This window comes from Perca fluviatilis, chromosome 19 (genome assembly GCF_010015445.1).
Source record: "Perca fluviatilis chromosome 19, GENO_Pfluv_1.0, whole genome shotgun sequence".
In the NCBI taxonomy this organism is placed as follows: Eukaryota; Metazoa; Chordata; class Actinopteri; order Perciformes; family Percidae; genus Perca; species Perca fluviatilis.
In genome coordinates, this window is record NC_053130.1 from 17,505,676 (window position 1) to 17,520,120 (window position 14,445).

Below are 14,445 nucleotides of genomic sequence, written 5' to 3' on the forward strand. Positions count from 1 at the left end.
TGAGGTTGGAAAAGAACTGGACACAGCTGACAGAAAAGCTGACGGGGAAAACACAATTGGAAAGTCAAAAGGTCAAAGTTGAAATGTTTACCTGGGATTCTTCCGGCTGCATGAGTAAAGAAAGTGTAAGTATCATGTAAGACATACAAACAGATTGATAGAAAAGCGCAGAAATTAAAAGTAAAGTCCAATATTACAGTTGTATGAAATTCATCATGCAATCATAAACATTAAATCTGCTTCACAAATCAAAGTAGACTATGGAATACATTTCAAGGCGTATTAGATCCAACTCTGTTGCAATATTTGTGAGCAAATTGAGAGAAAAACATAACCGTGGCAGAGGACAAACAGGACTGGTGAGCAGCTACTTGGCATCACCATGGTGATTGGACCTGACAGCCCTCAGGGACTCTAACAAGTCTGAATCATCAGGTTGGGCTTAACAGACACAGCCTGCTCTTCCATCTGCACACTGTCTCAGAAGCACTGAATATGCCAGAGAGGAGTGAGTGGCAGCAGACGTAGTGCCAGCGGAAGATACAACAGCTCATCATTCAAGCAGCCTTCTCCATTTTCAGCCCCGATAGCGAGAGCACGGCCCCATCTGTCCGTAACTCAGTGCTGCTGACCACTTTGATCAATATAGATGTAAGGAGAAGCCTAGGCTCCAGGGGCCGCTAAAGGGGCTTTTTAAACTCCTACTGTAGTCACAATTTCCTCTTAATGCTTTAAAAGACCACCAACGCCCTACTGACCACTTGCTTTTACAGTGTATGGTCAGCAGCAGGTCAAAGTTTGGCACATACACCTAATACCACAAAACAATTGGTGAACAAATCTGCCAACCGGCTGTAGCTTCATATCTACACACTGATGAAGGCTGTATGGCCAAAAACATTTAGTGTATTTCCAGACAAATGATCAAGTAAACTTTTTGAATTATATGTTTGCGATATGTCTCTCTTCTTTATATGTATACATGCATCTAGGATAACGCACCAGTTGGTCAGAGCGCAGTGGCAACCCTACAAATAGGCTTCATATTTAGTTTGAAGACATGAGAGTGGTGTCAATTCTCTAATCTAACTCTCGGCAATAAAGCAAATAAGAGTATTTCCCGAAATGTCAAATTATTCCTTTAAATTGCTTCACAGAAATAAAATATTAATATCATTTTGTGTTTAGATTTGTGCTGTCTTTGCCACAAACATGCATGCACCAAGCTGTTACTAACTGCTGTCACATTATGATGCTGGTCCTCACACTCTATGTACCAAGTCATTTTCTGTTACACACACACACACACACACACACACACACACACACACAGTCGTAAAAACATCCACACAAACGTACACACACTTTTGAAGGAAAGGGACACCTCACTTTGCAGTAATAACCTCTCTGAAAATCACAATCTCAAATTGGATCTTAGAATGATAGACGTAAATATATCTATTTTTAAAATCTATTTTCTTTTATGTCTTTACTTTCTCTTTTATGGACTTACAGCTCAAAGGGAACTGAATTGAAATTCCAAAACAAAACTTACAGCCAAAAACTAATTTTAAAGAAGCACAGGCTCAGCACACTCTTCTACACATTTGTTCGTGACTTAAATGCCCACTGAGCTTCTGCAAGTGAATTACGCCCACATTTATTCCAGTTTTAGAGAAAATTTCACACTATTTTCACTCAATACTCACACAGCTGAAAATAACACTACAGTTATGCAGATTTGTCATAAATACTGTATATGACTGATGGAAGATTGTGGACAAATGGTCGACATCTAACAACACTACATCCAACACAGACAACGGCGTTACATCAATGCTTTTGTGTAGGTTTGTGTGTGCTTCCGAGTCTGTGCGGACCTTGTTTGATTTCCTCCGCTGTTCTGTCGATGAGGACGTAGAGCGACCATACCACGCAGGTGATGGCGATGACATGGAAGGTGACCGAACACATGATCTTCCTTCTCTCGCTCGCCGTCATCTGTAGCTTCTCCCACTGCGGCAGAGAGAAGGAGAGGACAAAGGAAGGACATTAAAGGAGGTCAACAATACATTTACACACAAAGACAAAAGCTTTCAAACACACTCTAAACTTAAAGCAATTCAATTGCTGGCTCTCTTTTCTGGAGCAACTCAGAGTGTGGGCAAAACATTGGATGGAGAGCAATCAGCTTCTGTGATCAAGATCCAATGCTACATAACGTTTCTTGGAATGGCGAGTAAGACAGAAGAAAAGTGGCATACAGCCGGCAGCACACAGAGGCCTGGTGCCTTGTCTGTCACTGGTTTCACAATACATAAATCAGGAAATGAGCCCAGGGATACAAAGAAAACACAAAATACTAAATCAGTTTTGTAAATAAGCTGTACAGGCTGTCCCAACATCCAAAATGCAATCCTCTGTATTTAGTGATGAAACGATTGCAGGGTCACTTTGATGAGAAGCGGGCGTTGCAGTGCGAGATGGAACCAAGCATCTTTTGATAAACACTTTACAAGACTGAAATACTCATCTCATCTTCGCGTGCTCGTACGTGAACAATTTCAATGTTGACCAATGGGATTCAGAAGCTATTAACAGCGGAGCATTTGTTTTAGGCCCTTTGTGCAGCTAATGAAGGGTGGAAGAATTTTAATTAGAGTGTCCTGCTATCTCCAGGCCACAGCGATTGATAAGAGTCTTTAATGGGAGTGTACTGCCTCTGAACCATTTGAGTTAAGTTTGGACACCCTGAATTTATCAACTGAGGCTGAACTAATGAACGTGTGCATTAATTGACTTCAGACAAATGTGCACATCCAAATGGTCTTACCTTGCGCAGTGGTTTGAGCTTGGTCTCCATTATGAATTCATATTTACAGAGCTCACAGCAGCGAGTGTCGGAGCTCTTGATCCACTGCTGTAGACAGGACTGGTGGACGAAGCGCAGGCTCCCTGTGCAGTGGCATGGTGTGATCAGAGGACTCTCGTCATCCCCTTCACAGTGACAAATCCTACGGGAGCCAAAGAATACAGTCAACACTAAGCTAGAGGCCAGACAGCTGTAATAGGAGGAAGACCGGGGAGAGGAAAGATCAAAAAGAGAAAAGTTGGCAAGCAAAGCTGACAGATATTTCCCTGAACTCCAGCAAACTTGAGTTTTGGAAGATGTGTCAGCAAACTTGTAGCATTATCTAGTTGCGCGCGCGTGTGTGTGTGTGTGTGTGTGTGTGTGTGTGTGTGTGTGTGTGTGTGTGCGTGCGTGCGTGCGTGCGTGCGTATATATATATATATATAATTTTTTTTTATGTTTGGAAAATGCAAAATGATTCCACACATGCCATAGATCTAGAAAAGCAAGGTGGGAACATTATTTCACAAATATTAAGACCCTGAACGCAGAAGACAATACATGTCCCACATGAATAAACTCAATCAAGTCAAACTCATTTGATTCAAAGCACTTCATTTCCAAATCAAAATGACATTTTAAGAAAATAACGCTGTGTTCTTGCAAGGTCGCAGAGCAAAATTGGACACAGCAAATCTAATCAGAAATACCCTATAGTTGTAGCAGCAGCAATCTTAAGGGGTTGGAAGAAGTGATACAAGTTGCCTGTAATCATAAATATATTATACACATACAAGGAGTGCAGACAATATAATCAACAACATGGCATCCAATACACCAACACAAATGTTGACCTAACATTTTTTTTCCACTTTTAAAGCTTCTCAAATCTGGCATTTGTTGCAGTGCTACTGCATGCAATTGCATTCAATTTAGCAGGTGTTTGTGATATTATGTTCATCCCCCGTAGATGCGTCTTCTGTACAATATTTTGGCAAAGATGCAGAGAGCTGGAACATTCGATAAGGTGTCTGCTACCGCTAAGGACTGCTGGACAGGCTTTTCTCAGTGAGAGGAACCAATCAGATTTTTATATCAGACTAAAGCAGTCCCCCTCTCCTCCTCAAGATCACATGTCAGACACGGTCTGACAGGTTAGAGGACAGGAGCGGTTTGTCACCCATGTTAAGGAGGAGTGGATTTGTCACTGAGATAGATTGTGTGAAAATCCAGACAACTTTGTACACACTTTTACCTGTAAGCCAGTCACAGTTTTGTTTCAGACTAAATGAAGGTTTGGAGAAGGTAATTTGAGCACACACACATGACATTGAATGAGCAATAAGCCCAAAAATCAGCCATTGCTTCTTATACTACAACAAGCTACTAGGGGTGGTACGGTTCACAAAACCCACGGTTCGTATCACGGTTTTAGGGTCACGGTTTTCGGTTCAGTACGGTTCTTATTTTTTCTTTAACACTCCAGAATATACTTCAGCATATAGCTAAAATTAGCATATTGAATGCATGTTGCACAAAACGTGCACACAGTGGCAGTTCTATATTGTTTTATTTCATCATAGGTAACGTGAAATCCAAAATGTTCCCACACACCAGACTATAAACGACGCTGGCGCATCCTCCAGCTCTGGGCAGCCTCTCTCCCACTTGACATTTCTGCAGGTGACGTGACGTGACCTGCAGTGGCACCCCACTCCACTTGAGGAGCGGTCGGCTCGATGTCTCTCAAAATCTGACGAAAATCTTTTAAACTGACCTTTGTCGATCTGAAATGAAGACAGATTCAGCAACTGCATGGCCTATTTCTCGCTTAAAATGTTTTCAGAAACACGTTTCGGTGAACTATTTTAGTACAATATGAGATCTTATTCTGAACGAGCCGCCATGACAGTCTGTTTTGAAATTTGGGACCAGCCAGACCCATGTGACGCAATCGTCCAATCAGCTGCCATGGGTTGCGTTTGTCACGCCCATCCCGCTCGTCATTTCCAGTAACTGTTTTAACATAGGTGTCGAAAGTGGACACTACGGCAGTAAGAGGTTAGTGCACATTAACAGTGTACTGACGAACCGTGCGGTACACACACGCTCCGAACCGAGACTAGCGAACCGAGCGGTTCGGGTGTTTTTTCATGAACCGTACCACCCCTACAAGCTACAGAGGAACAGAGGAAGGCGCAAGCAGTTATTTAAACCTATACTTCAAATCAACTTTTTTTACGGATTGCATAAACCAGGAAAAGCTTTGACGGTGTTTTCCCCTGAGTGAGATGCAGGGAGCAGTGACTCTTCTCTCTCGGGAAGAATAAACGAGTAAACAAAAGCATCTAAAGAAGATGCAGGAGGAGGAGAGAGCAGGGTGTTCAAATGGGTCTGTCTTTATCTTGATTCAGGGGAGGAAAATAACACATTAAGACACACGCGTTAGAAAGTGATCGAGCAAGTTAACGTCTATTTCCAGACTACACTGATCTGGCCAAAGCGTTATTAAATGACAAAGTGAACAAAGAAGGATAAAAATAGGTCATTTCTACAGGTTTCTCAAATAGAAAAGGAGGTGGAGGGAGTGGAATGAGGACAGAGGGATTAAGGGATAGAGGAGGCACAATTAACGTCTCTGGAAGAGCGTATTTTCTCTTGGTTATGGCTGCTAGAGAGCTGCTTTGTTTGTGTTTTTTGTATGGATCACAAGATGAACTGCAGATTATGTCCCCCCACATACTGTTATGTACAAACTAAACAAAAACCAGCCTCAAGACCTGGACTCTCTTGGTGCTCATATCAAGGGTTGGCTCCTGCTGAAATGGACAGATTTGACAAATTATTCTAATGTTGATGTGGATTTGTTTTTAAACGTAGGAGGGCATAACAACAGAAAAATCACTACACCTCCACATGGAGTCACGGTGGAAATAAAGTGATCAGTAAACAACATGAGTGGAAGAGGACTGTAGGGATCTTGAGCTGAGAAATTTAGGTTTCAGGCTAGATGCCTGCAAGATTGTCTTTAAACTGCTACAAAAAAGGCACTTAGAGGTAGAAATCAGAGCACACAAAATGCAGCTTCATCATTCAAAGTGATGCGTTTACCATACATTTAACAGAATAATCCCAAACTGCTACATTTACTGTATCCGTTTCGGCAGCAGCACATTCCAAGTACGTAAGGAATGGGAAGTTGAAATTTAATCTGCATCGCTTGAGCAGCCAAAACCCACCCTGTTTAACAGTAATTCCGGGATGGCAGAGGCGGCGTTATACTATGTCAACATTAAAATGTGAGAAGCAAAACAGAGTCGGGAAATCACAAACACCACAAGCTGAGAGGGAAACGAGCTCAACAACATTACAGCCCTGGCGAGGCATTCACTTTTTTGCTGTTTGCCCGTCAGTTACCTCGTACTTCTCCTGTGGCATTCAACACTCAGAACTCTCAATGTGTCGCTTTAAGAGTCACTCCCTGCAGCTATTCCTTGCTCTGCCCTAGACCTGAAATGTTTATGTATTTATTTTCAAATTAATTTTTCAACACCATCTGTTTTTATCTTTTTTTTTTTGCGTTTGTGCTAGACAGATTTTCTTCTGGGTGGCAGAGTGTGACATCCAAGGCATTTTGTTCTCTCCTGTTCTCAGCACGTTTTTAGTCGGAACAGTTTAAGCTCTACAATCTGCTAGAGACACGCTGTTCAGAGAAAAACACAATTCAATTAGAGGCAGCACCACCCTTTTTACTCCTTTCCTCTCTGTGCATGCCTTAAGAGGTTACTTCTCTCTTTCTGTGGCCATGCTTGCTATAAAAGAGAATATTAAATGTGCTGAGAAGAAACTTATCTTTACGAGGAAAGTTAAGGAATTACAGACTCTTGTGGTTTATATTGTTAGACGTAAAAGCTTAAAAGGTACTCTTTGGAGTTTTTAAATACTAGAGGCCCTATGCAGCCATGTTTGTGTCCCCGTTTTGTTAGTAAAGTATCTGGTTCACACATTGTGTTTTGTTGAGAAACACTAAATCTAAACATGTTTGTACCTTTAGGTTTCTCTGAAAAAAGTTGACATTTCTGATAAGGAAAGAGTCCAAGTCACCTCTTGAGAGACTTTCGATCATTACTTTCTGAAATACTGTCAATAAATGACCTGGCTAATAATTAACATGCCATTCGTCTGTTCAAGACAACCACGCACCCACACACAGACTTTCACAGGTGAGGTCAGGTTCTGCGCTCACGCTTCAAGCCACCTGACAGAAAGCTGCCACGATGTGTTTGTTAGTCAGAGACTACGCAGGCTATTTGAAGCCAATAATCTTTCTCCTGATCTCTGAATCTGGTCACCTTGCCAATTCTAAGCTCATGTATCTCTCTTATCGCACAGCTGACGTATAAAACGTATAATCTGGAACGGACTACATGCACAGACCACAGCCCAGGGGCCAAAAAAAACCCATGACAGTATATAATTGAAATTCCTTTGTGTTTAAGACATAAGAGGGCCTAAAAGTGATCAATGTAGGGCTCAAAATGTTTTTCTTGGCAACTTAGTACGATCTACCGCTACCAAGCCTCATCTGTAGGGGCCACGCAGCCATGACCTAGTCTGTAATCAAATATTACTTACAATCTGTCCTTCCTAACATAGCCTGGATCAGATTGCACACAGACTGCCATGTGAAGAAGACTGATGATGGCCCTGTTAACCTAGTCGTTTATTGTGCCGTCTGCTTCTTTTACACTATTTCTAAGATGGACACGCACTCCATTCCTCAATACTATTACATGTTTCACCCTAACCTCTGGCCCTAAATATTTTCCTTAACATTGCCATTCCTCCCTATTACTGCCTCTACTGCAAAGATTAAAGCTTGCAGGCAAAATCAATCACAAATGTTTGCAGCCTATGTAAGACACTGAAATGCCTCATCGATCTAGTAACAATGAAACATTATTTAAAAAACACAGCTTGACAGCACAGTAAAAAACATGGCACACATACTGAGATAACTGTAAAGTGAAATGGTATGAAATGAAATCATGTTTCCTCTAGAAACACGAGTGGTTGAATCAGGACATCTTATGGTGCTGCAGCGTGTGTAGACTAAAGCACCTACGTGTCAGGTTCTCCTGATTAACAGCTCCACTCCGAGCAGCGGTTTTGAGGACAAATACTGCTGTGGTGCAAGATATTTGCTGGGTAGTTACACAACAGGATGAGAAGCTCTCCACTACTCCACAGGGCTCTGGGGTTCACTGCCACGTTACGGCACAGGGATTGTCTGGGCTCTACCAAGTCACAGGAAGGGTGGATTATACCATCCAGAAAGTCACCCACCTGCACCAGTCTTCAGATAGCGAATAGGGTGACAGTGGCCCAGTTTTCTCTGACAAAGGGGACGGGCAACAGTCCAAGTCGCTGTCCTCATCCATAAAGCAAAGGGGGGCGAGAGGAGCACCTGTCCCAGCCATGGTGACTGTTTCTGGGGTGGCCAGCTGAACCTTTCCCCTTGAAACTAGACTGGGCTGGTCCTCCTCAAACACGTCGTCATCTCCCAGTAGATCCTCGACGGGGTAGCCTAACTCACTGCCTTCCAGAAGGACACTAGAGGACTTGGTGATGTGGAGATGAGAGGCGTAGCTATCCAGCTCAGAGCACTGCAGGCTGGCCGAGGTAGAGGATCGAGAGAAAGGGAGGAGGAGACGGAGAAAGTTGCCGCTCGGAGAGGGACGAGGGTGGAGGTGGGTGTTGGAAAGAGGAGGAGGGGTGCGGATGGCAGGGTCAGATGGGAGACAATTGACGGGAGGGATGCCCAACATGTATTTGTAGTTGTTGGTGAAGGAGGGGACGAGGTGGGGGTTGGTGCGTGTTGAGCAGGCCGGATTTTGGTTCTGGTGAGTGGGTGCTGCAGCCAGCTTGCCGTTGAGTGTGTGCGCCCTTTGATCCGAGCCGGGTGGCTGAGCGGGCTTGGGCTTCAGCTCCAGCTCTCCCTCCGAGCAGGTGCGGTCTATAAAGTGCAGGCCGCGACAAAGACTGTCCACGTCCGCGCCCGTCATGCCACAGAAAACCTGGAGAGCGCGGCTAATGCGGACGGAGGAGGGGGGGAGCGGTAGAGCGGTTGGGGTGCCGTACGGGCTTTTAGAGGCTGGTAGGGCATCTGTGCAGAGGGTGGTCACTGAAATACCTCCTGAACCTTGACAGGTTTTACCATTTGAATTCAGTAGAACCACTGCAGTCTGCTTCTGACAGTCCTGATCCTGACTGCTGGTGTGAACGGGTTTTATGCATGTGCGTTTATGAAAGAGGAACATAATTGACGGCAGTGGTAAAGGACAGCAGGAAAAGGAATGAGAAAAGACAAAAAAGAGAAATGGAAAAGACATCATGCATTTGAAAACAAAGGAACTTGAAAGAAGGAGATACAAGGTTTCGGCGGCTTTGCCTCAGCATGAAAAAAAAAAAAAAAACTGGATGACCCATTTTACTATAAAATCCATTTAACAGCAGATTACACGCAACCAAGGCTACTTCAAACAGTGACAGTGTATTGCTCAAGGGTAAACATCACCCAGTGATTACCATTAACGGACTGATAAATAAATACAATTTATTTAAGTTTTCATATCATTGTGGACTGAGGACTGAAATGGAGGTGGTTTGTACCTGCAGATGTCCTGGCTGGAGGGGGAAACCGACGTCCTGGAGAAACTGCATGGAGCGTTGACTGAAGTCGGGCTCCCCGCCTATAGGAACAAAACAAAGATATGACAAAATAAATAACTACTGTATTATTCAACAGGCAGGATCAAATCATATTTCCTGTGTTTCCAGGAAAGGTCCTGTGTGGTGAGAATGATGAATTAATTATAAATCTGATCTTTACAAAAAGAGTAAAAGCACTTCACGCACTGATGCACAGGATGATAAAAAAGGAAAAATACAATACTGGCTGTTAATCTGTTTGATTAAAGCAGAGCCAGGCAAAATCTGTCTCAGTGCGTCACAGAGCAGGCGAAACACCAGGCTGCCACGGAGCAAAGCGCTCAGGAGACAGACTGCGAGACAGAGGGAGAGTTATGAAGAATGAGGCGCTGAGAGAGGCACAGCTGGAGGACTTGAGGCTATAGACTTGTTCAACCTCCACAGAGAATTTTTAAACAGATGCAACAGATTACTAAAAATGGTTCGAAAGGAAACTTCTGGTTTATTACAACTTGGGCTTTACTCACAAAAATATATTTTTGCCTTGGATTATATAATTTATATTGTGATGTATTTATTTTTTACTCAAAATTCATTAATAATGAATTATATTTCATTTTTATACTGTACTATCTTATACATTGGCGGCTACAACTTCTCATAGACTGACACCTACCAAATTAGCCAGCACAGTAATCACAAATTGCAGTCACTGCAACATGGTTGTGCGCACTGCGTGCACCGCTCCACTGTTTTAGAGTTTGAGTGTGGATGGACGAACGTGGTATTTCCAGCATTTCTGTTACATGGAAAAACTAAAAGAAAAGAAAGAAACTAATTACCTATTGATTTCATTTCTAACTAAGGGCTAATGTATAGCTCATGAGCCCTGACACCAATCAATAGAAAATTCAATGCCCAGCCATGCCCTTCGGTCTGTTTTTCTGAACAGCTCTTTTGTCTTTTTTCCGCCCACACAAAAAGACATAAAAATGCTGTCCCTCTCTTTAATATTTCATTTTCTTATTTTAAAATCGCTGTTTGGGGCTCCTGCAGATGTCTTAATTCTAAGTATAAAAATAACAGAGAGCTCTAAGAAGTGCGTAAGAAACAAAAAGATCAGATCAAAGCAATAAAACATAGCAACCAGCACTATATGTATGCTGCTGCAGACAGAAACAGCAGCGTGATGATAACATAGTCGAGATAGTAATGATTAACTTCCTAACGGCCTGTATGACTCTTCAGACATCAGCTCTCTCAAAACTGCCCTCTCTTACGACAAGGACCTTTGATGAGAAAATGAGTGCAAGCATTCAATGGAGAAGCAAAACAGTGCGGGCGATGAGATCTCAACAACTGCTGAAAGATTGTGTCATATTTTACTTTAGAAGTTAGAAACCGTGAAAATAAGCGCATTTACACTTTAAATGTATCCACTCAGTTCTCGTTTCATTCAGTTCTTTGGCTCTGATTTGCTAATTCATTATAAACCAGCCTTACATCATACTCTGACTGTAATGAACCGGTTTATTTTGCTTGGAAACAGTCTCTTAAGTCATTGTCATAACTAATTATTTAACCTCTCTCCTTGAGAACTCCCACTCTCCACACACACACACACGGATAAATCATCCTCTTTCCACTTGTTATACCTTTCATTCATTTTCTTATTTCTTCTCCTTTATCACATCTATTATCATGGCCTTCATTATTCTTTAACTGTCTCCATATGTACCTGTAGAGAACTATAGCTCTCATTTTCTAGCCACAGGGGCCTTTTAAAAGAACAACCTTTAAAATTAACAGTAACAATGAATCACTGCCTCCCAGTGAGAAGCTCCTTACAAGTTGGACACATTGTTGAACAGACCGCATGACTGGACCAGATCTTAACGAGGTGCCAATAGAAAAGCAACATAGAAGACGACCATCAAAATGCATTATTTACCTTGAAAACAGAACAAAACAATCCCAAGGCGTCAACAGCCACTTATCCTCATCAACATCAATTTTTCTGTCACACTGAATAAAAATAAAAAAATTGTGTGTGTGTGTGTGTACATATATACACATATATATATATACACATATATATATATATACACATATATATATATATATATACACACATATATATATATACACATATATATATATATACACATATATATATATACATATATATATATATATATATATATACACACATATATATACAATACATATATATTACATATTATATATATACATATACACACACATATATATAACACACATATATATATACACATATATAACTAAACACAATATATAAACACACATATATATATATATAAAACATATATATATATAAATATATATACACACACATATATATATAACACACACATATATATAAATATAAACATATAAATAATATATACACACACATATATACATTACACATATATATATACAAAATACATATACATAATACATAATATACATACATACACATACATATACATATATATACATATACATAACACATATATATACATACATATACACATATATATATATATAATATATATACATATAAATATACATAATTATATACATATAATAATATATATTACCACACATACACACATATAAATACACATATATATATATATATATATATATATAGAAAGAGAAAGAAGTATATATATATATATACACAATTTTTATTTTAAAATAATCAATATTTTGCACGAGCCGCTTCTGCAAAAAACAGAACAAACAAAACTAGGATGTGTTCCAAGAAATTAATAATTAACTTTCAAAATAGTGGCTTGGCTCAGTGGCTGGTTTTAATATTAGTGGTCTGCCAAGCTGAACTGGTCCAGTAGATATCTGGTGGACAGACCCAGTTTGTGCACTGTAGCGATGGAGTATGAAACTGAAGCAGCTTGAATTTCCCCAAACATCCCCAGATATTTGGCTGACTGTCAACAGCTGCCCACTGCGCGGTGGGTCACTGCTTTGTATCTTTTTAAAAAGGACTGTAATAGTTTAATTCCTTCCCAAAGAGTGTAGGGGGCATCACGCAGCTCCCTGGCATGGTGCTAAAGAGAGAAATGGCTAGAGCTATGCCTCCTGAACTCGCAGAGTGGAAAATAAACTCCTGCCAAATCACTGGGCAATCCTCAGCCCACTAAAGCTTTCAGAGCTGGTTTTATAGATATTCTACACTGACCATTCCTTCATTTAATAACAATGCTGATTATTTGCCCTCAACTCCACCTTTCTTTCATGAATCTCCAGACACAAACAGCTCAATAAAAGTCACCTTCTGAATACATGAATCAATGAACACACAAATACACAGCAGAAGAGAGATAATTCGTTTTTGGCTTTGGATACACGCGTACATTTGTATGTAATACCATACACCTTAATCCCCCACAGTGACAAGCTCACTAATGGAGGCAATATTATCTTTATGAAACAATTTACCCCCTGGCTAAATGCTGCAGCTAGTTTTCCTGTTTCTGTCCTGTGTATTTTCTATAACATATAGAGGTCCTGGTGTGTGTGTCCCATGACAGGTATTCCAGCGAGTGTTACACGTAACTGGATACCTGGAGAGGCAATATTTTTCGAAGTCGATTAAAGAAAATACCTACAGTTCAGTTGTCTACACCACAAATATCCTGCCAGGTTATCAGTATAAAACTAGAGCAGATGCTTTGACAGAATGAACAAATTCCTCTGACATACAAATGATCCACACTATTTCCGTGGCAAGCTGGAAATGTTATGAAATGTTACTCTCAGGCCAATGCTCTGGTTGTTTATGTGGCGAGATATCTTTTAAGCAGGTCAACAATTGGATACGTGCACATTCATTTTTGATTTGATATGACATGAGCCAATGTGATTAAGCTTGAATCTGTGCCATGTGAAGCAATGTGGGGTTTGTTTTTTGTGTCCTTATTTTGAGTCTGGCTGAAGCTTGTGTAGAAATAAATAAAAACAAAAACACGTGTCAGTCAAGATCATCAGTTTAATGGTCATCAGCTGTGGCACATGTGTAAATGAATTTAAGTTCTTACCAGCTGTGCATTTTACTGTGATCCATAAAAGTGCTTTCATCTTTCATTTTATGGAGCTTTGCAACATATATGAACTTGACCTACATTTTATATTCTTTCAGCAAAAAGGAACGTTTGAAAATAGGAAAACTGGGGTGGGGAAACTGCATTTATGCATAAAATAATCTTCTGTAGTCTCTCAGATCATATTCTGATTCAAGCAGCTTCCAGGGAGAGTGGTTTCAGGAAGGAAAACATATACAACACCTCTATAACAGTCCACTGTTGAATCATGTCTTTTTAGTTTAAGTCTTTGACAATATCTGTCAAGAGTTTGAAGAGGACTTCTTCTATTTCCTTGCTTAGGTATTCCAAACTGGTCTAGCGATTCCAACCAGCAACCTTTCCAGTTACAAGCTTTTTCGTTGAGATTACTGGCAGACCAGAGAACAATTAATATAGATTTAAAACCTGCCAGTCAGTGGTATTTCCCTTTAGGAAGGAGCAGGATACAACAGCTGGCAGGCAGACTGCTGGTTATTAATTAAAGCTGTCAAACTTAAGAGCCTTGTTCATACTTTATTTCTATCACTCCATTAAACACACATTTGTCAGGAATGGTGGTCTACGTAGGACATTCAATGACAATGCACAGTGTCTAGAAACTACTAACTAATTAAATCCAACTCTCCATTTACGCATCAGATACCTGGCACTATGATTATTGGCTATTTTGTGTGTGTGTGTGTGTGTGTGTTGTGTGTGTGTGTGTGTGTGTGTGTGTGTGTGTGTAGAAAGCAGGTGCAACAAGAGAAACACTTA

The 14,445-nt window shown here is 40.7% G+C and overlaps 1 protein-coding gene across 6 annotated transcripts in view; it reads right to left on the bottom strand.

The window, feature by feature from the left end:
* march8 (membrane-associated ring finger (C3HC4) 8) overlaps nt 1-14,445 on the bottom strand; it is an 82,059-nt gene that overhangs the window by 4,762 nt on the left and 62,852 nt on the right. For 4 of the 6 annotated variants that reach the window (XM_039783980.1, XM_039783983.1, XM_039783982.1 and 1 more), the window contains 5 exons: nt 9,524-9,603; nt 8,198-9,121; nt 2,834-3,014; nt 1,881-2,016; nt 92-106 (listed from right to left, as the gene is read on the bottom strand). In XM_039783980.1, the coding sequence (XP_039639914.1) occupies nt 92-106; nt 1,881-2,016; nt 2,834-3,014; nt 8,198-9,121; nt 9,524-9,603 (1,336 nt within the window). The remainder of the gene's footprint in view (nt 1-91; nt 107-1,880; nt 2,017-2,833; nt 3,015-8,197; nt 9,122-9,523; nt 9,604-14,445) is intronic. The other 2 variants (XM_039783984.1, XM_039783986.1) reach the window with 2 other exon arrangements.